General features: G+C 46.0%; 1 protein-coding gene across 1 annotated transcript in view; it reads right to left on the reverse strand.

The window, feature by feature from the left end:
* The window catches only part of ROR1 (ROR family WNT receptor 1), a 142,360-nt gene that overhangs the window by 26,457 nt on the left and 93,500 nt on the right, over positions 1–22,403 (reverse strand). The window contains exons 2-4 of the mRNA XM_085067415.1: positions 20,061–20,132; positions 8,993–9,280; positions 7,482–7,512 (exon numbers count right to left, since the gene is read on the reverse strand). Coding sequence (XP_084923541.1) covers positions 7,482–7,512; positions 8,993–9,280; positions 20,061–20,132 — 391 coding nt within the window. The remainder of the gene's footprint in view (positions 1–7,481; positions 7,513–8,992; positions 9,281–20,060; positions 20,133–22,403) is intronic.

Below are 22,403 nucleotides of genomic sequence, written 5' to 3' on the forward strand. Positions count from 1 at the left end.
GAATAAAACTTTGAGCACTAGAGGCAGAGGGGATTAGAGAAACTCCAGCCATGAGTTCTCTGAGTCCTTGCAGTGACTGTGATCCCCACAGGGAGGGAAATCAAGGACCTTCGTTTCCAATCCTTTAATTTTTGCTGTGTTTTATTTTTTAACTCTGTAAAGTAGACCAGCAAACTCCCAAAACAGAACAGCAAGCTCCCAAAGGCTGGGGCTGAGGTGTGTTTTCCATTGTGAAATACAATCCTTGTCCCCAAAATATCAGCACCCAGCTCTGTTTTAGCAGCTCTTAGTGAAAGGACTCTGGAGGGGGAGCCAAGCTGGATTTACACACAAATCAAACAACAGATCAGTGATTATTACATCCTGTGTTGTCCTGACCATAACAAAAATCAGGTTTAATCCCACATGAATTAGAGATGCTCTAAACCATCTTTTTTTATTACTATTTGTCCTGTTTGAGGACAACACACACATCCAGGCCAAGTCCTTCCAAAGCCAAGCAGCACAAAGCCAGCAGTGAAACCTAACCCAGGCCAGGGTGGCTGAAACCCATTGTTACTGCAGCACTGTCAGATCTCTCCTCACAGCCTTCAGGCTCAAAGAAATCCCACTAAGCCACTTAAAATGTCCTTCTGATTAGAGTTAAATGAGATTTTTTTTTATTAAAACTGTCTTAAAGAGCAAACAAGGCCTCCTGAACGCTGGAACGCTTCACAGCAACCCAGTGGTTTGGCCCAAAGTGCTGCTGCAGGCTTTTAGCAGCTCCAGCAGGGATTTTGGGGTTGGCTTCCAAAGAGCTGTTACCTGGAATGACCACATGAAATATGGGAAAAGCAGATTATAGCTCTGCTCTGAAGCAGAGCCAGCATCTTCCTCCTCTCGGTGAGCACGGCTGGGTTAGGGGCTGTGGGATTTTTATTTTCTGAGGCAAATGCCTGATGGCCTCTGCTGCCTTCCAACAGGGAATAAAGGCAAATTTTGGAAGCTCGGGGTGTTTAATCAAATCCATGAGTTTTGTTTCCAAGCAGGCTTAGCTGCAGCCTCAGTGTGGAGCTTTCAGGTCCTCTGTCCTGGGGGATGAACTCCCATCCAGACAATTTCTGCAGGGAGAGCAGTGGGGAAAAGGCCTCTGGGTGACATTAGGGCATTCATGGGAACAATGCCTGGCAGGTTGGACTCTTTAAGGTCCAACTGAGGGTTTATTCTCAAGGTTTATTATTAGTCAGACCCAGACTGCCAACTGGGCTTAACTATATTTATTATTTTTTACAGCATCTCCATGAACACAACGGCCTGCAGGAAATGATCAGCAGAAATAATGCAACTTTTAAGCCTTTTCTGATTTATTGTTTGCCTTTCAGTTGTCAAAAACTTCAACATGATCCTCACTTTGCCTCTTTTTAAATAAATCAGGAAAAGAGGCAGAGTCTGTAACTGAGGGTCAAATTATGTCATTGCAGGATTTCTTCAGTGTTGTGGAAATGCTGATAACTCAGATATTCAATTAGAGAAAGGAAAAGTGATCCTGTGTCCATATTTTACTTATCAGTCCCCTTGGAATCACAGGATTAAAAAGGTTGGGAAAGATCAGTGAGTCCAGTGAATAAGCAGGATTTCTGTGTGGGATTTGAGAATTTCCTAGATGTTGAAAAAGGCAATAAAGTCTTGATAGACATAAATATTAATATAAATAAAGATATGACAACATAAATCCCTTTTTCAGGGTTCTCCTCAGTCTCTCTCAACTCCCTCAGTCTCCAGGCTCTGGCTGCAAATCAGGGAATTCTGACTGTGCAGCTGGTGGGGTGAAAGGCTGGGAGGAACAGAAATCCCAAAGCTCCTCAAATCCTACCTGCAGCACTCCACGAGAGCCAAACCTCCACCCCAAACATTTATTCCCAGATGCAGTTGCTGTGGTGATCCTGCACAGAACTTCAACACCACATTGTCCTTTCTCTGTGCTGCAGAAATGCAGCAGGGAGCTCTGAGTGCCCAAATCCTAATGCACTTCACTCCCTCCTCCCTCCCTGCTTAAATAAACATTGGCACCTGGGTAATTAATTTGTTTTCAGATCATTCAGCTCTGTTTCCATGCTCTGCTGGCCTTTTCCCCAATGCCACGTGCAGACAGAAGGGTTTGCTGTTTGCACTGCCAGCAGATAAGGGAACACTTCAGCTGAAATCTGCAAAAAATGTTTCTCAGACACCCTTTGAGAAGTCAAAAGCACATTCTAAGGTCAATATTTCACCAAACTCCAGGCCAACTTCTTTTCTGGTTTGCCACAGCATAATAAAATACAATTAAAGGCACTTCATGGTGAAGAGCTTGGCTGTTTGCAGCACTGCTCATGTGAAAACCAGTGAACAATGCAGGGGCATAGCACAGGAATATTTGGATATTGGGAAGGAATTCCTGGCTGGGAGGGTGGGGAGGGCTGGGATGGATTTCCCAGAGAAGCTGTGCTGTCCCTGGATCCCTGGCAGTGTCCAAGGCCAGGCTGGACAGGGTTTGGAGCAGCCTGGGACGGTGGAAGGTGTCCCTGCCATGGAATGGGGTGGAAAGGATGAACTTGAAGGTCCTTTCCCACCCTGTGACTCCATTCCCTGTCTTGTCACAGGTCCCTCCTGCAATATTTTGGGTTGATCCCCCCAGAGCAATGCCCAGGGCCTTTCATCTGCTCCAGCTCCACTCCAGACCCCTCAAACACACCTTAAATCTGGCTTTGCCTCAGCTTCCCACATGTCTGCCAGATAAGGGGAGGTAAAGAGGCAAAGGGCCCTGGGATTCCCAGATAAAATGTATATTTAGCTACCTAAGTACCCTGAGGTAGATAAACCCCACTGCTAGAGGGTCTGCAGCCAAATCATTTCCCACAAGAATCAACTAAATTCTGAAATTTAGTTGAAAGTTGCTTTGCAACCCTTTCTGCTCCCTCAGGAAAATCCAAGAGCTTGACTCCCAAAACTCTGCTCACCCTGGTCCCTCAGCAGTCACCTCCTTGTCCCCAGGGCCAGAGCAGAAAGGTGAGACTGGATAAGAGATAAGAGTGCAGCAGATCAAAGGGAGGAGCAGGCCAGCTCTCCCTGGAAACATTCCCATTCCAGCCTGGCACTCTCCCAGCAGATAACCTGCCTGCAGCCCCTGGCAGACTGAGGCAGGATTATTTTCCTGGGATGAAGTCATGCAGCAGGACTTACCATGGTTTGTGTCAGCATCAGCCACTCAGCCTCCAACCTTGCACCACGTGGGGGATTTTTTTCCACAAAAAATATATTTATATTGGCCTCAGTGTGGAATATCCCACCTCAGGTTTGTGTCCCAGATCCCAAATGCTGTAGGTACAGGGGGATTGTAAAAGATTCTACTCCAAAACGCCTGGGAATCATGTCCAGTCCTCATTCAGGATTTCCACCACTGCTGAGCAGCAGGAGGGATTTTCTGGGACAGCCACAAAACGAGGGGCAGGCTGGAATGCCAACATTCCAGGAATCAAGCCTGGCACCCCACAGTGCAGGGACATCCCTCTCAGGATGCTGCTGGAGCAGGGAAGCTGTTCTTGCCTCTCTCTTGGCATTTTTTCCTCTATAAATTCTACCTTCTGTGGCCAAAAGAGGGAAAGTCTCTGTGCTCCTCCTTGAAATCCACAATCCCAGTTGGCCAAGTCTCACCTGGATGCTGGCCAGGGGTTACACATTTCCTTGTTGAAGGAACCATGCTGGCACACAGAGCCACTGTATAAAAGATCTGTTTCACTAAAAAAACCAGATGTGTTTAGCTGACAGTAAAAAAATAAAAATCTCAGTCACTGACAAAGAGGATGGGAGAATCCAGGGAGGGTTGTGGTTTCACAAGGCCTTGCAAGCTGTTTCTGGGAATCCCAAACCCCATTTTGGTTTATGAATCAGATGTCCCTTAAAATCACAACCCTCTGGTCTCCTCTTTCCCCCTCTCCTCGTTCCCAGTGGCTAAATAAAGGACACAGCAATGCCATATTTAGGTTCTGTATTTATAGAAAAGGCTCCCTCAAGAACAAAAGGACTTTTCCAGAGCAATATTGGCAGCAGGACTGTGCATATTCCACTTGGGAATTGCCAGGCCCTGCCATGCACATCAGGGTTCAACCTCTTCAGAACTCACTCACAACACAAGAAATTGTCTGTGGATTTCTGATCTGGAGCACAGAGAGTGTTTTCCTGAGCTTTTCCCACTGCTTTACACTCCAGCAAGGTTTTTCCAGCTCGTTTTAAACCAGCCCATGTAAATTGGCATTTTCCTTTCCTTTCTCACTCCAGCTCTTGAGGGAATTCTTGCTCCACCACCTCTAATTCCAGGGAATGTGCTCAGGATTTCTCCTGCAGGGGGGGAAGCTCAGCACCAGCACAAAGCCAAGGCTCCAGGTAATGGAAACAATGCAGAACGAGACAAAAAGAACAATAATAATGGAAAAGATTGAGCACAGAACCATTTCCCAGGCCAAGGTATCTCTATTGTTACATTAAATTCTCTCATCTCCAGGAATCTGCTGGACTCTGACCTCATTCTGTTCTCACTCTGTTCTCATTCTGATCTCTGCAGCAAACCTGAGGTGAAGACACACATTTCTGTGTCCTTAAAGGACCAAACCTTGCCATGGATGGATAAAAAGTGAGTTTCTAAGGGATGTGAAGCACCTGAATTTCAGAACCAATGTTAAAAATCTGTTTTTTGGGGAAATTTTGAGAAGCAATGGCTACAGCACAAATTCCTGGTCTGGTGGAAGATGTCCATGGCAGGAGGTTGGAATTAGGTGATCTTTGAGGTCACTTCCAACCCAAACCCTCCTGGGATTCTGGGATTCTATTAATTCTGGGATTCTGTGATACATTTAGGTGACACACACAGAGCAATGCACAAATCCACTCTGCCACATCATTAACCACCAGAACACTGCCTTTGATCCCCCAGAATGATTCAACCAACCCAATTTTGGCAATCCCATGGATAAAAGGAGGAGATCCATCAGCTGAGGGTGGCCTTTTCCAGCCTCTCTGCCCCTCCCAGGCTGCAGAGGTGCCCTTGACACCATCAATGGTACGGAAACTATTGCAGCAGCTGGAGAGGCTGGAGTTGCTTCCTGGGGACATCCAGATTGGGGACATTGGCATTCATGTTGTCCCCACAGCCCCTGAGCTGCCTGGAGCTGGACCTGCAGCCCCAAAAGATGAAATCATGATTTATTTATAAAGCACAGCTTGGGGTTGTTGGTTTTTTTTCCCTTTATTCCAGACTGATTTCCAAATCAGGCTTTTGGCTCTAGGAGAGCTTAAGGAGAACAGAAAGAATAACACACATGAATTATTGTGTTATCTATCCCTGCCTGTCTCCTTGTCCAGAAATCATCATTTACCTTCCCCATTTACACTCTGCCCATCTGTTTTGCTGCCATCACATCAGGGCAGAGCTCTGCACCCATCAATTATTGCAAAAAAAATGCTGAAGGTGTGGGTTTTTTTTTAAAACATGATCCTAAAGTTAAATTTATAAATGAACAGAATCTTCCACTCATGATAAAGACATGGGAAAAGCAGGTCCAGGAACAGGGATGCTGCTTGCCATCAGTTTTGTCCTGAATTTTATCACCCAGCTTCCGGACTATTCCCAAAAAAAAAGATTCTCCAGAGGGAGGATGGTGAGGGAGATCAACCTGGTCCTTCATCTCTCACCCTGGAGCTTGAAAACTGGCCCAGGTGGGCTTGGTTTGCACAGAAAAAAAAGCAGAAAAATGCATTTCTTGCCTACAAATTCATTTTTCAACTTGTACAGGGAGAAGGCTACATGTGAGTCACACAGTCCTGACTGCAGCATGTTCTTTGCATGGAAGGAACAGCAAACACAAAGGAGCAGATTTCGAGGTAATTTCCCTCCTGCATTTCACAACATGCAACTGAAGTTGTTAAATAGCTTTTATGGTTAGAAAATTATAAGGCACATCTATAAAATCAACTATTAAAAAGGACATCTCACCTTCTTTTCATCTTATCACATGCTTTGTGTTTGTATTTTAGCTGGTTACGTTGTGGTCTTTTGTTTGTTTTTTTTAAATAAGGCCTCTTTAGGAAAGGGGGAAAAACAAAAAAAAAAGCCATGCCAGAAAGAAAAAAAATGGGAAAAAGGGTTCTCAAATATATTTTGTTTTAAAAAGCGAGGCAATCCTGAGTGGCCCAGACAGTGAAATTCCAGCCCAGCTCTGCTCTCTGTGCTCCCACTGCTCTCAGTGGGTTCTGAACAACAAGGATGCATTGCTTTACCCCACACATTTCAGAAACCCCAAAGCAGGTGGGAGCAGCACAACATCCCCATTTTCTCACCTCCCTCATCAAATCTCCAAACTGCTGAAGAGCCCAACAGCCCCCAAATCCCACAGCAGCAGGAAATTCCCTCCCCAGATCACCCCAATCTCCAAGCAGAGCTGAAATCCCAGCAAAGAGCTCCTTTTCCAAAAGGAACTCCAGGATTCCATGGCAGGCACCTTCTCGTGGGAAGACAAAACCACATTTTATGCTGTTCCATTAGAGGGCATCCTACAACATCCTTTTGTGGTCAGATGCTTCTCCTAATTTATATCCTCTGCAATGCTTTGTGAATGATCTTCCATAAGGAGCCAGAATCATTCACATCCCCAGGTTTTTGCATCCCTTGTAATTGCATTAATTGCATTAATAGATTCATTTTCACTTTTAGGTGGTTCTGTGTTTCTCTCCCCTTGCCAGGAGAGGTGGATTTTCCATGTTTTTCCACAATGTGGGATGTGAAAAAGCTGGACACATCACCAAACTGATTTCAAACCTCAGGACAGCTGGAGATCACTCTTGAAATTAATAAGGGACTGCAAGAGGTGAGCAGGTTTGATCATGCAGTTTGAAATTAGAGATTAAAGTGAATATTCTCAAAAACTGCCCAAGACAGGAGTTTCACTGCCAAAATACACTGTGGGAAATGCTCAGAGGCAGCAGCAGGAAGCAAACCTGAGGTCCAGGATGCAGGGAGCTGCTGTGAGCTTCTCCCACCCACATCCTCAATCCTCAAAACCTCAGGTTTCAGTCACTTCACTAATACAGGTACAGAGAGAGACACAGACAGTTTATAACCTTCAAATCAGCAAGAAGCCCCTGGGCAGTAAAATCTGCTTGTAGTGATAAATATTTTCCAGATTGGGCTGTGACATGGATGAAGTACCTGTAGGAGCACTGAAATCACTGAAGGCTGGAGGATCTAAAGGTAATAACGTTGGAAATTAAGAAGTCTGGGCTAAGAAACAGGAGTTGACACGATAACATGAAAACACAACTCCGAGACAGATAACTCAGGTCTAATAAATTACCATCCTATCTGACTCAAAGCAGAACGTAAAAGTGCTGCTGTCACCCCACATGACAAATGAATTTCTGACTGCTGAAATGCAAGATTAATGAAAGCACAGAAGAGACATGAAAGGACTTACGAGGATCCAGGGCTCGCTGTTGGCGGGGGACCTGGAAAAGTGACAGAAGAAAAACAGCAGGATGAGTTACGGCGAGGTAGCGAGCAGGAAGCCTTTGAAAACCTTTTAGAAGATAAAAGCAGCAGTCTGTCATGTTGGCTGTGGTTTATGGAGTTGAGCAGAGGAGTGGCAGCTCCTCAGCACCAAAAACAAGCCTGGCTTGGCTGCAGAACATGACATGAGGACAATAAACAGGTGAGGAACTCAGCCTCCTCTTGAAACTGCCTTAGGAGAGCATCTGATGATTGATTTCTTATCAGAAATCAGAAAACATGGGAGATTTGTGAGAAAAGGCTACGAATCTCATCACATCCATCATGCCTTGTGTGTTATTTGTCCAGTTCCAGAGAGGATTAACCAGGACTGTGTGCAAATATCTTCACCTCAGTGAATTATTTCCCCCTGACCGTGGAGGAGGAGGAGGAGGAGGAGGAGGAGACACATAAAACCTGTTTCTTGTTTGGAATCTTCTGCGTGGTAAGACCAGCTTTGAAGGCAGTTATCTCAATATAAACTTGGAAGAATGAGTGCTTATTTTCCCTGGCAGGTATTTATGTGTCTCATCCCAGCCCCTCAGTCTGCAGTGCCAGATGAAATTTCTCACTCACCACACACAGAGGTCACTCAGGCACTCCAGGATGAAGGATTTCTTCTCCTCTGCTCTGAATCTACCCAGGCACCACATTAGTGGGGGCTCAGCCTGGAGCAAAGGGGGATCAGGGGGACCTTGTGGCTCTGCACTACTCCTGACAGGAGGGGACAGCCAGGGGGTCAGGCTGTGCTCCAGGGACAAGAGGAAATGGAAAAAAAGTTTTCCCAATATCCAGTCTAAACCTCCCCTCAAACTTTACCAGGGGAGGTTTAGATTGGATATTGGGAAAACTTCTCCAAAAGTGTTGGAACAGCCTGCCCAAAGGCAGTGGTGGAGTCACCATCCCAAGCATTCAAAAACCATGGATGTGACAGCTGGGATTGCTTTAGTGGTGACTGTGGAGATGGTGCTGGCTGAGGGTTGGACTGGGTGATCCTAAAGGTCTTTTCCAGCCTGAACATTCCATGATTCTATGGAAATACAGCTGTTCTGTGCTCCCATGTATCTGTTTAGTTGGGAAATCTGTGGCTGGGGTTAAAAGGGCAGAGATCCCAGCCCCTGTAGGACAGACAGCAGGGTCTGATGTCCATTTCAGGGGATTCCAATGGCTCCTCAGCTCCCCAGGACCATTCATTTCTCCAAGCTCCATCCCCAGCAATGTTTCTGCCCTGCCATCTGAACAGCTTCCCTGGGAAGCAGAGTTTCAGTCAGCGCACTGATTCCTGGTTTCTCTGCACAATCTGGCTTTAATAATTTAATAAAGTTGGCTTTTCCAACCCGAACCATACCATGACACCGCTACATCCGCACACTCATTCCCCTTGGCTAAACACTTCCCCCAGCCCTCTAAGCATGAACCATTCAAGAGTGTAAAACTCACCAAACTTCACAAAGAGCACCCCGGTGGTGGACACAGTCCTCCTGCCGTTGGTGGCCACGCACTGGAAGTAGCCTGTGTCGGTGGTGTCCAGGTTGCGGATGCGCAGGCGGGAGCCGTACGGCGTGGCGCGGAAGGAGATCCTGCGGGGCTCCTGCACCACGGGAGCATCGTTCTTCAGCCACCTCACCGTGGGAGGAGGGTTCCCAGACACCTTGCAGTGCAGCTCTGCCGTCTGGCCCAGCGTGGTGGTGATGTTGTTCATGGGCTCGTCCAGCGTCAGGAAATAATCTGGGGGTGGAGAGGAAAGGAGGGGAATGAAGAATCACAGAGCAGGGAATGTCACGGAGGAGAAAATTCCTTCTTGTCTTTGAAAGGGACACAAAGGAATTGGATATCAGGTTTCCCACAGGTTCCCTCTCCTTTTCAAATAATGTTCTATTTGGCTTCATTCAACACAGAAAATCTTCTCTTTTTTCTTTTCTTTTTCCTAATCAATAAACATGAAAACTATCTCAGAACTCCAGCTGTTCATTTTGATGCTGATCTGCCTTTGTCCATGCTAGAAACCACAAAACACAGGAATATGTTAAATGAAACATTCAGAAGTGAAAATCTTGTTGCCCAGAGAAGCTGTGGCTGCCCCTGGATCCCTGGCAGTGTCCAAGGCCAGGCTGGACAGGGCTTGGAGCAACCTGGGACAGTGGAAGGTGTCTCTTCCGTGGAATGAGATGAGTTTGAAGGTCCCTTCCAACCCAAACCACTTTAGAATTTTGTGATCCTCTCTCCAAGCCATTTTTAGTGACTCGCAGAGCAGAGCAGAGCAGACAGTGTGTTATCCATGATTTTGTAAGCACCAGCTGCAGAGATGAGGAATAAGGATCATATCTGGGAAAAGGAGACTTTGTTCTCACTCAGAATTTCCATTGCTAAGAGCGTTGAAGGTTACCTTCAATCTGAAACAGGTCTCATGATTGAAATATCAAATTAAATTAAAATTACAAAGATGGATTTCTCCTAATCCATTCCTGAGCACTACCTTTTCCTGTCAATGGCTATTTTACTTGGCATCCTTCAGGAAAAGGAATTAACCATTCCCAGTTAATTATATTCACCATTTAATTAAACCTTTAAAGGCAGGGAGGGAGATGGATTGGGGATGGGGAATGGAATCCTCAGGCTTTCATCTCCATGCCAGAGGTTCAAACCTAGCTGTGGTCATTAATGCCCAGAGCCATCATCAGCTGCTGGCTGTCCCAGCAGGGTGGCCAAGGAATGGGAGATCCTGATTGGATTTGGCTCCTGAACTCTCAGAGCCAACCAGGAGGGCAAGAAAAGCCAGAATTAGTAAGTGAGCTTAGAATTTGGGTTGATAGGGACCTTAAAGTTCATCCCATCCCACCCCTGCCATGGCAGGAACACCTTGACTATCCCATGCTGCTCCAACCTGGCCTTGGACACTTCCAGGGATCCAGGGGAATCCACAAACTGCTGCTGTGCTGCTCCTGCTCCACCACTTCAGGTCCATCTGCTGGTAACTCCAGCAAGAAACCTTCCTGAAAGTGTGAAAAAAACCCTCCAGCATATTCCAAACCAGCTCAGCCACCCCACCTGCCTGGGTAAGCCACTTCCCTAATTACTGACGGCAATCTTGGCTTCCCCAGCTCCTCCCTTCATTATGGTTGGTGTGCAGCAGCATCTCCTGCCTTTGTTTGCCATCTGTTCAGCACACAGCTCAGCCTGGATTTGCACAGCACTTTGAACAAGGCTGTCCCTGTCCTCACCTGGTCCCAGCAGCCATTTAGGACAAACGTTTGGCACAAATCTGCCCTCAGATATTTTTTTTTCCGCAGATCTTTTTTCCACCTGTATTTTTTCAATTAGGCTTTTCACGTGCAGGTGTGAAACTGTGCTTCTCTCGGGGAACAAGGGATATGGTGAGAGGGAATGGCCTTGAGTCTCACCAGGGGAGGTTTAGATTGGATGTCAGGGGAAAAAATTTCATTGAAAGAGTTGCAAAGCATTGGAACAGGCTGGCCAGGGCAGTGGTGGAGTCACCATCCCTGGAAGTGTTCAAAAACATGTGTTTTGTTCCCAGAGAACAGCCATCTCACCTGGCTGGAGTGAGGCAGAGGGACCAAGAATATTCCAAAAATTCTAATTGCAGTTATGGAATGCTGGAATGGTTTGGGAAGTGGCACCTGGGGAGGTGGTTTAATGGTGGACATGGTGTTGGTTGTACTTGATGATCTTAAAGATCTTTTCCAACCTGAACTTTCCATGATTCTACGGAAATACAGCTGTTCTATGCTCCCATGGATCCAATTATTTAGGAAATCTGTGGCTGGAGTTAAAAAGGCAGAGATCCCAGCCCTTGTAGGACAGACAGCAGGGCCTGATATCCATTTCAGGGGATTCCAATGGCTCCTCAGCTCCCCAGGACCATTCATTTCTCCAAGCTCCATCCCCAGCAGTGTTCTGCCCTGCCATCTGAACACCTTCCCTGGGAAGCAGAGTTTCAGCCAGTGCATGAATTCCAGGTTTCTCTCCACAATCTGGGTTTAATAAAGCCCCACTAATGGCCTGGGACTGCAGAACCGCAGTTAATTGGCCAACGTAACATTTCTGCACCGCAGCCATTTATAGGATTCCTGATAATGTTCCCAAAGCTGCCTCAGACATCTCCAGCCTAACAGGGACAAAACCAGCCCTGGGATGGCCCTGCTGAGGAGCAGCACAGTGAACAGGAGGTTTTAAATGTCCTGAGGAATACAGGAGAGGGAAATAAAGGAGTAAGGATGGAAGGCAGGGTTCCAAAGGCTGGATTTAAAAATATCAGTAGATATCGTAAGTCAGTGAAAAAGGGTGGCTTTGGTACCAACAGAAGTGGCCTCAGCCTCAGGAGCTGCTGATCCTCTAATTGCTCTCCACCTTCCTCCATGAGCTGCTACAGAAACACTGAAATAAATTCATCTGCTAAATTCACTTTAGCTCAATCCTCAAATCCATAAATTTAGCATCCAAATCATCGATCAGATCAAGCAGCTCACCTGAGATGAGATTTAAACAGGGCAGGTTTGAAGCCACCGGGAGCTTTGTGAGATGTTTCCCACAGATAAAGCAGTTCTGGAATTGAAAATGAACTCCCCAAAAACCCTTGGACTGCTGCTGAGACATGGAAAATTGTGAGCATTCCTTCCCTGGCGTGCACCAAACTCATCCATCGCTGCCCTTGCCTGGTGTGGAGGGGCTGGAAAGAAGCCCAGTTGTATTTTTATTGTGTTTCTCACCATCCAGAGCCCATCAAAGGATGGAATCTTTCCCTGTGGGGGTGGGGAGGGGCTGGAATGGATTTCCCAGAGAAGTTGTGGATCCCTGGCAGTGTCCAAGGCCAGGCCTGGGACAGTGGAAGGTGTCCCTGTCATGGCAGGGGTGGACAGGATGAGCTTTAAGGTCTCTTCCAACCCAACCCATTTCATCACACTTCATCCAGCAGCCTCCCTGCCATCCAGCAGCTCTCCAGATGGAGTTGACTCCCTCTGACCTAAAGAACAGTTTCTTAGAAAAAGGATGGTTCTTGTGTGCTGGGAATGAACCAGGCTGGTGGCAGAGACCTTCGGAAAGTCTGAGTTCTATCCTGGCTCCGAGTAGTTTTGGGTGAATCAGCTCAGTTGTGATTTTTAGAGGAGCCAAAGGGAAGTAGACACCCAAAGCCAATCAAAGCTCACATGGGATTTGTGCAACTAAGGCCTTTTAAAAACAGCCTTAAACCTTTTGGCTCGATGTCTGCAGCCATAAAGTGAGGATAATAATCCCTCTTACATCATGGGGAGGCTGCTATGTACATTAATGAGATAATGCTCATAAAGCACTTTGAAGGTGAAAAGTGCTATGCTGGGATAAGCACTGTTATTGCATTTTAAGTTAAATCTCAGGGTTTCGAGCACAGAACAAAAGCCTGTCCATATTTTAGAGCAGCACTCTATAAAAACATTTGGGAAATGTTTTAATTTCCAGAAGTATGGGAGAATAGCCTGAAAGAGCTCTAAATAAAATTTAGCCCACCTATAATTTAATAATAGCCAAACTGATTTTTTTTTAATTTGTAAAAACAATTTACTGCTGGGCCTAGACCCCAAATGCCAAGTTTCAGCCCACAGAGAGTTTTTTTTTTTAATGGCTGAGTTATAAACCCTTGAAAAATGCTGACAGCCCCTTTACTAGAGCAGCACTGGCGGGTGCCCTATAATGAACTTTTAAATGACTTGAGATAATATCTGGAAAGCCAAGCCTGAAATATATTTCTGGGTTTGAGCCGTTGCCAAGGCAAACACAGCACATCATAAGTCATCCTGATGATTCTGAGCGCATAAATTGGAGACACTGCACACAAACCCCAAATCTTAGGTATCCTGCATGGCCAAGCTGGGCTGGTTTGATGTTACAGAGCAGCAACAGCTGTGCAAGGACGAAATGGAGAGCCTTGCATGGCTCCAGAGCAGAAAAGTGTCTGTATTTCCACAGCTCTGCCCTGACACTGTTAAATAGGAGCCTCCCTGGTCCTAATAAATCCTCCACTATTCTACTACTTTTAAGTGGAACCCAGGTGGCTTTCAAAATAAAAGCTCCTCCTGGCTGGCCAAGGAATGTTAATCTCCTCTGTGACCACAGGGTTGCTCTATCTGAAATTACCAATGCCACATCTCAGAGCACTAACACCGTCTTGGCTTGCAGGAGGATTTTGCTGGCCACAGCCAGACCTTTTCCCCCCAGCACCGTGTGCTGCATGGCTCTGATTTCACAAGGTGTTTAGAGCACGATGGGGATGCAGGATTAGACCCTGAAAGGGTCATTTTATGAGAAGAGTTGTTGTTTCATTTATCCTTCTCTTTCTGCCCTTCTGATCTTTCAGAATATTCAAAGAAAAGCTGAAATTAATGTGTCTGCTCAAGCCCAAAGCAGCTTTAATCCAGGTGCACCAGAGAGGCTGAAGTGCCAAGCTCCTTCCACTCCAGATGGGGAGCAACACAGTTCTCTGCAGAGGAACATCTCCAGACCTTTCCTCCAGCAAACCCACAGCTCTGGGGACACCTTTGGCAGCTGCTGGCTTGGAGAAGGTGTTGAATTGTGGATTTGAAGATTCAAACTTGCACTGCAGCACAGAGAACAGCCATCTCACCTGGCTGGAGTGAGGCAGAGGGACACTGATATTCCAATAATTCCTATTGCACTTCTGGAATGGTTTGGGCTGGGAGTGACCTCGCTGATCAGCTCATTCCAAACCCTGCCATGGCCAAGGACACTTCCATTATCCCTGCTTGTTCCAAGCCCTGTCCAGCCTGGCCTTGAATTGTCTTTGTGAACTCAAAGGTTTGGCAGCTCCCTGGTTCTTTGTCACTGCAGGCACCGGAAAAATGCCCAAAAGTGTCTCAGGGAAAGCTGCATTCACCCATTCAGAACCTTGGATTGTCCACAGGTCCAGTCTGGTGCCACACCTGGATGTGCTCTGTGCTCACAACCACCACTGAGCTCAGACCACTGGAAACTTTCTACATGGAATGTAGAAAACATTTTTGGAGAAGATCAACAGCACAGCGCTCCCAGCCAGCCTGAGGATGCTGCAGAGCTTGCTGGCTGCTCCATGGAAAAGGAGGAGCCAGCAGGATTTCTGATGGAAGCGTTTCCTTACACAGGACACAGATTTTTCTGCTGGAAAAAAGAATTAACCATGGATTGATTGCTGGATCTGTCCATAACTCACAAAGAAACACAGCTCTCTGTGGGTTTGATCACCAGATCCTCGTTACTAAAAGGGGTAAAAGAAAAACTCCCAGTTGGGATTTCACTTATTTCAAATGAATCCAAGCAGAGGAACAACAGTGGGAGGAAAGAGATGCTGCACTCAACCCATGATTTGGCAACTCGTGAAGAATATCAGAGTTAAAGCAGCCCACATAATCAGGTGGAAATATCCAATATCAATGGTCTTGGGACAAAAGGAAACCCCCTGCTGCCTCTGCTTGCCCAGATTAATTTGTGACACTCACCATGTTTGGGATTCTCAGAATTAATTGTTACATTCTGATAATTGGCAGCTGACAGACAGTGCTGGGCTTGTGGAGGGAAACCTGACTTCCAAAAAATTATCTGGAACTAGGATCCCACTGCTTTGGGATGGGAAATGGACAACTCACTGCGCTCCATGAGCTCCTGAGATGCATTTGAGAGTCACTTCTGCCCCTCCTTTCAGGACTCAGCTCTGAAGTTTAAGGACAAATGTCTTGGAGGTCACTTTGAGGGGAAATGAAGCTTTTCTTTACTCAGTTTTATAGCCCAAGTAGGAAACCTCTAAACTTTATCACCAAAAAAAAAGAAAAAAAAGTGATTTGGAGGAGGTAAACAAATGTCCACATCCAGCTATAAAGGCAACTACTGAAAACCATCAAGGGATTTGGTTGTCACTTTAGAAGCTGCTCTGCAGTAAAGAGGCACAAAGAAAAACTCAAGCATTAAAGGGAGGGTGCATGGAAAGGTATGTGCCTCAAGATTAATGCCGTGGAGTCAAAGAAAAGCTGTTATTTCTGACATTTTGACATAGCATCACTTTAGGATCTGGTTCTTATTAGCCCTTTCTGTGCCTTTTAAAGGTCTATTTTTTTTTCTCCAACCAAAAATGTCAGGAAATTTGGAACAGAAACGTACAATAAAACACGTCCCTTGACCCTCTGATCTATCAATCTTTCAAATAAACAAAGATAGCTGGATGAGCCAGGAAAAGGTTATTATATATCGTTACCTTATGTATAATGGTCAATATTCACCACACACACTCACATGATATAAAAAATCCGATGTGAGTGAAGCTTTTTGTGAAGGATTTTTGCCATGAAAGCTTAAAGTTACTCGGGGTGGTTTCATTTTCAGGCCACAGGTTTTGTGACCTTCAAATTTCACACCCTGTATTATTTATAAATGAGACATTCAAGAAACACAAATTCTCAAATAAAAACGTGCACTCCGTCGGTGGAAAAGCAAACAAAAGGAGCTAATGTACTGTGGCTAAAAAAATGTTCAAACAAAGTAGCAGTAATTTACTGCCCTGCTACTAACAGGACCCCACAAATCGAATCAGAACCCTGAGCCCCATCAGGGGAGCTTGATTTACCCTCTATCCCCCAGATAATAAAGGAAAATAAAAAGGTAAATTGTGCATGAATGTGAAAGCTGTAATTCTTCCCCTTTCAGCGCACGTATCGAGTTCGCATCCAGTGATTTCAAAGGAGAACCTGGAATCTCTGAAGGGCTGGGGCCAAAGGCAGGAGGCCTCCATCCACCTGGTGTGGTTGTGTTGATGTTGTTTAGGATGTAGTTTGCATAAGAGTCAAGTTCTCCTGGGAGATCATGGAGATTTTCCCACCAGGAATTCCCAGCCAGGTCATTCCCTGCCAAGGTGGAGCTTCAGCCTAGGTGTGTCAGTGGGGGTGGCACAGCTTCCCTGGTGGGTTCCCCAGAGCCAGAGGGTCCATGAGCAGCCTGGCTGCACCCCAGCATGTCCTGCAGACCTTCCCCAGCCTCTCCTGCGGAAAGCTTTTCCAGGGAAAGCTCTGCCCTCCCCAGGATCTCTGGGAAGCTCATGGCACACAGTCCTGAATGCTGCACCTCTCCCTTCTCTTGTTTTAATCTTCCACAGTCATTTTCCTCTGTGGATCCCCAGCTCATCCCAGGGGAGAGATGCAGAGGTGATCCTTGATAAGCCCCTGAATGTTAAGGATAAATCCCAGCTGAACCTTAGACTGTAAAATGCTGAGTCTTGCTGCCAATCTGCCCAGGGAATGTTTGCTCCAGGGAGCACCATGGGACTGGGAAGTGATGCCACACAAGGGCTGTGGGGAGATCAAGGCCTGGGTTTGGCATTGTAGACATCTGAAAATTGAAATGGTTCCCAAGCTCTGACCCATTCCAAGGCTTTATTCCTGTTTGCCACAAAAGGAAAAGGAAAACAGGCAAAAACTCACAGTAATGGCTTTCTTTGGAAGCTGGAGGAGCAAGGGAAGAGCTCCTGAGAGGAGGAGGAGGAGGAAGCAGTAGGAAAGGTGTTGCATCCCAACCCCAGTGCCCTCAGCTCCAGCTCAGCCACACCAGGACACATCCTGAGCTCAATCCTCCCAACAGAGAAAGGAAAATTCTGTTTCAAAGCTGACTCTTCCCTGGCAAAGACTCCAATATTATCTTTGCCCAAGGATGAAGAGTTCCCAGCAATTCCTCCAGTGCAGCAGATGTAAATAAGCTCTCATTCCAACCCAGGCCCATTTCTTTGTAAATAAACTGACATGGCACAGAAGGAAAAGCCTCTCCTGTGATCCCTTTTGGGGGAGAGGAGCAGCTGAATGAAGGGCTCTGCACCTCTGTAAAGAAGGAAAAATGGGAAATTAGAAGCTTTCCCCAGCAAAGAGCTGGAGCAGGAGCTTGTCCCGTGGTGTGAGTAAATTTTCATTTACTCCCGTGAATAAATTTAACATTTACTGGATCATATTTTCATTTCTCTGTCTCCCTCATGGCATTCCCTCTGCACACCATGATTTACCAGTAGGGAAAGAGGGAGAAATTCTCATAGCTAAATTTCCCCCGTTTTGAAAGTGACTATTTTTTATTTTTTGTGCCCAGTTTGTTTGTTTTTTTAAGGTTTTGGTGAGAAACCACCTCCTCCCTCCCATCAATCGCTGCTTTCAACAGCTCTTCACGGGTGGCTGCGTCTCTTTTAAATTCATTTCCTGCTAAAAAGAATAAACAGGCAACTGTTTAATGCTGTCGATTTAGCTTATTTAATAGAAATTGAAACCTGAATGGGGCTCAGTTGTAAGATAATCACCGCAGAACTCACCCGGCGAGGGAAAGCACCAGATTAAGTCATTATTTCAAAATGCAGAATATTCTTCTCAAGCTGTTCCTCCCGAGGACACGGCGGAGGAGGAGATGCTCATTTCCAAAAGGCAGCAGGTAGAGCTGGAGCCACTCAGAGCAGGCAGGGATTTAATTGGGAAATCTGCCTGGAAACCACTTTCATGTGGCCAACTTAATAGGCTTTAAAAGGAGTTTTACTGTGACCTCCTGGCTGAGAGCGGCGCAGACAAGTGCATGTTGACTCCTCGAGACGCTTGTTTGCAGAAGAAATGGAAACCAAGCCTCATTCTCTGCTCTGAGCTTTCCACCCCCAGCTCAGTGTGTGCTTGGCTCCATCCTAGCTGGATTTTCCAAGGCTTTGAGGAGCAGCAGGTCCCACAGGAAAGCCCCGGGTGGGCTGGGGGACAAGACAAAACCCGTGTGTTTGTGCCGCCAGGAGCTCCCGGAGCAGCCGCCCCTCTGACTAAGCTTTTGGGCACCAAATCCTTTGGCTCCCCGATGGAAATGGGGATGAGGTGTGGGAGCTGCCAGAGTTAATCAGCACAGGGCTGGTAATCCCCCAGGAATGCGGGATTCAGCCCAGCCGTGCTAATTGCTGCATTCCGGGTGGATTAGGAGCCTGGAACTCCATTTTACCTGTTGCTGACAATGTCTAGGGCTGGGGAACAGGTGCCATGGAGGGAAATGGGAAATGGTTCAATCAGCAAGGTTTAGGCTCAGCCCTGGCACAGAAATCTCAGCTCTGCTGGGATTCTCCAGAGTCAAAGTTTTGCCTTTCTCTGGCATTTCCGAAATTTTGAGTGATTAGTGGCTTCACTTTCATTTTCTAGGCCACTGAGTTATTTTCTGCTTTTTGAAAAACCAATGAAAGCTGCCAAATGGGGAAAGAAACATGGGAAGAGAGCAGGTTTGGATGAGATACATGGAAATATCGTTCCCTGTGAGGGTTTGAGGCCCTGGCTCAGGGTGCCCAGAGAAGCTGTGGTTCCCCTGGATCCCTGGAAGTGCCCAAGGCCAGGCTGGATGGAGCTTGGAGCAGCCTGAGGTGGTGCAAGGTGTCCCTGGGGTGGCACTGGATGGCTTTAAGGTCCTTCCCAACCATTCTGTGATTCCATGATCCTGCCTGGATCTTCACTCCTCCCCAGCTTTGGGAAGTTCCCTGAGCTCAGCCCAGAGCACCTGGATCAGTCCCTGCAGTGGGACAAGAAATCCATTCTGCCAACACCTTCCTTCAGCCCTTTGCTGGGATTTAGGAATTCTCCCACCTTTCCCACCAGCAAGCATCAACCCCTTTGACTTTCACCATCTCCACTGTGTCCTGGATCACCAGAAAGCCCTGCAACTTCCCTGCTGGGAAGGCAGATGTGAAAGATTCAACCTAAAGTTCTCAGAGCCACATATTCTCCTCATATTTAAGCACAGAAAACATATTTATGCATGAACATCAAACACTATGAACACATGTTCAGAAAAAAAAAAATTAACAAAACACAGACAAAAACAGTTGGGAAAACCATCTGGGTCAGAATTCCACTATGGGAAATTTCCATCTAAATAGCAAATGGTTGGCAAATGAAAAGATTGGCTGAGAAATTGCACAGTGAGGGTGGCTAAGAGCATCCTCCAGTGCAACGGTCCAGCAGAAGAATTTCAAAGCCCAGTTTGAGTCAGGATGTGCAGCCACTGCCTTGCAATGAGGTAATCTCAGCAATTTCCCTTAAATTAGTGGTGCTTAATTTACAAAATGAAGGGGAATGAGAAATATCTCTTTTTTTACAATATATACTCCTTGGAGAGCTCCAAATCACCTATAATCACCACCTGCAAATTCATTTTGTATTATCAAATTTCATAAAACAACACTAGGGCAAACTGAGTACCTGATGCTTGTGATTTTTGAGTTCAAATCCTAAAATCCACCAGAAAAAAGAACAGAACATCTTGAAATATTTTTGCCATGTGGAACTTTTTCCTCATAAAAGAAATGGACACAGCAATCTCCAGAAATCACAGAACCACATGGAATTAAATGTCAAAGGATCCTGAGGTAGATTAGGTTTATCTTAAATACCCCCTGACCCTTTTTGTTTGCTGATTTGGTCAAATCAAAGACAAAATTGAGATTTAAAAATCTGATTTCAGGCGGTTTTGGTTTTTTCTGCCTGCTTACCTTTATCTAATTCACTCGAGATGTTCCATGAGGATGTGGGCATGAAATCAGCAACAACTGAGGAATTCGCTCCTGGAAGGGAAAAAGAGAAAAACTGAGGGTTGCTGTTAATATATGGATTTTATATCATTGGGAATCAAGTTGCTGTCATAGGAATAAAATGGTTTAATGCTCTGTGCTGGCAGGCTGAGACATCTGGGCAGCAGAAGCAGCCAAGGGGGAAAAGGCAGCAGGCCAGGGCTGGAGTTGGTTTTGCAATGCTGTTCACTGGGAGGCCTCATGCTAATTAATTAATTGATTAATTAAGCAGCCAAACTTTGGGATGGACTTCAGCCACTCTCAAATTGGGTTTTACAGAGGTAGAGTGACTGAGGGAAACACAGTGCTGAGAGGCTGCTGAAGGTATTATTAACATTTTGCTAATATTTATTTGCTTTATTTATAATTGACTTTATTTTTTTTTAATTTACTATTTGCTATTAACATTTAAAAGGCATTTGGATCCTGGAAACCCACAAGCACAAAAAGGGACATGGTTTGTGCACAAAAAGGGATGTGGTTGATGCACTGGAGTTACCAGGGCTGCTTGTAGGAAAATTCCTGCTGTGGAATGGAAACAAGGACTGATCTGAACCCCAGCAGCACCTGCTCATTGCTGGGGGAATTTTTTACTTTTCAAGGAAAAGCTGAATGGGGATTTCAGTGTTTTTACCTAATTTCAAACAGCAAATCACCAGGAGGATGCTCTGAGCCAGCATGTCCAGCTCTAGGTCATGGCAAAACTTTCCCTGTATCCCAGCATGGATGACTTCATCCAACATCTGGATTTACTGGATGCAGATTTACTGGATGCAGATTTAGTGTCTCCCTGGAGGCACCCTAGAGCTGGGTGAGCCCAGGGAGGGCAGAGCTGGGGTGCTGAGTGTCAGATGAGAACAGGAATGCTCTGAATTCATTTCACTTCAACACCATCCTTTAGCTTATTCCCAGATTTCACTCACAAAACACAGCCTGCAAGGATATGCAGAGAGGTTCTGCCTTTATCTGACATGCTGGCAACTCTGTCATTAAAAAACCAGAAGGAATTGTAAGCAGCAAGTCACACAAATGCACAGAGCCTGTGCCCTCGGTATAAATAAGGCCTGGCTTAAAAGCCCACCTGCAAGCACTGCTTATTTAACTCTCTGCCAAGTATTCCCAACATAAACATGGAATTTGAAGGCATTATAACTCCCCTAGGAGCACATTCTGGTCCCTGCAGGTCCCCAGGCACAGCCCATTGCTGGGGACAACCCTGGGCACAGGGAGGTGGCACAGCCAGTGGTGTCACCCCTTTGGCCCACTGAGTCCATCCCTCCTCGTTCTTTGCTTTTCATTAACAGCTGAGCTTGTCTAACCCAAAATTTTGGGACCACGTGGCTTAAACCTGCAGGGTTGGAGGGAAATGGAGTGGATTCAGTGCCAGTATCACCTGATATGGGGGTAGGTGACAACAAACCAAGGAGCTGGTTGGTGTCAGGCTGGCACCAGAGCTTGGGGTGCTTGGTTCCCTAGGCCTCCTCACCCTTCCAGCTCTCCTAGCCCAAAAATGGGACAACTCTGTGGTCAAATCTCTTCAAGTCAAGGATCTGAAGGCTGTTGCTCCTGCTGGGACCAAAGTGGTTCATCAGTGTCCACAGGGCATCGCTCAAACCCACAGCCAAAGGGTTCTCTCAGCCACACATTCACATTTGGCACTGCAAAACAGATTTTCTGCAGCTGCTTTGCCTCACCTGGAAATATTTTAGTATGAAGAGCCCACAAAACAATGGTATTGCACCAAAGGATAACACACATTAACCAAAATGAAATAAAAATTACTAACAACACTATGACCACATGCACTATTTGTTGTTTAAAACTCCAGAACTAACAACACTATGACCACATGCACTATTTTTTATTTAAAACTCGAGTGTCCATCTTGATGTTTTCTTAAGCAGGCTTTGAAAACATGACCATGAATCTCACAGAGCACACTCCCATCATCTCATCTACAGAGGAAACCACATTAGAAAACCAAACTTTCTTATTTGTCAGACAGTTCTGCAGGCTCTGTAACTGGTGATTTTCTGATATTCCTCAATTAAAGCTCCAAAGAAGAGCAAAGCATCACTGCGCCCTTAATTAACACTTTATTTGATTGAAAGGAGCTCACAGAGCAGCTACACCACGCAGGAAAATAAAACATCCCAGAAAGAGGTGCAGGAGACATCCCCAAATTCCATGTCTAACTCTGATGACTCAGGATTGCTGTGCATGAAAGTGAGAGCAGTGACAGCACCTTGGAAAAGCTCCGTGGTG

This window comes from Lichenostomus cassidix, chromosome 8 (assembly GCF_008360975.1).
Source record: "Lichenostomus cassidix isolate B80296 chromosome 8, HeHo_3.0, whole genome shotgun sequence".
Classification (NCBI taxonomy): domain Eukaryota; kingdom Metazoa; phylum Chordata; class Aves; order Passeriformes; family Meliphagidae; genus Lichenostomus; species Lichenostomus cassidix.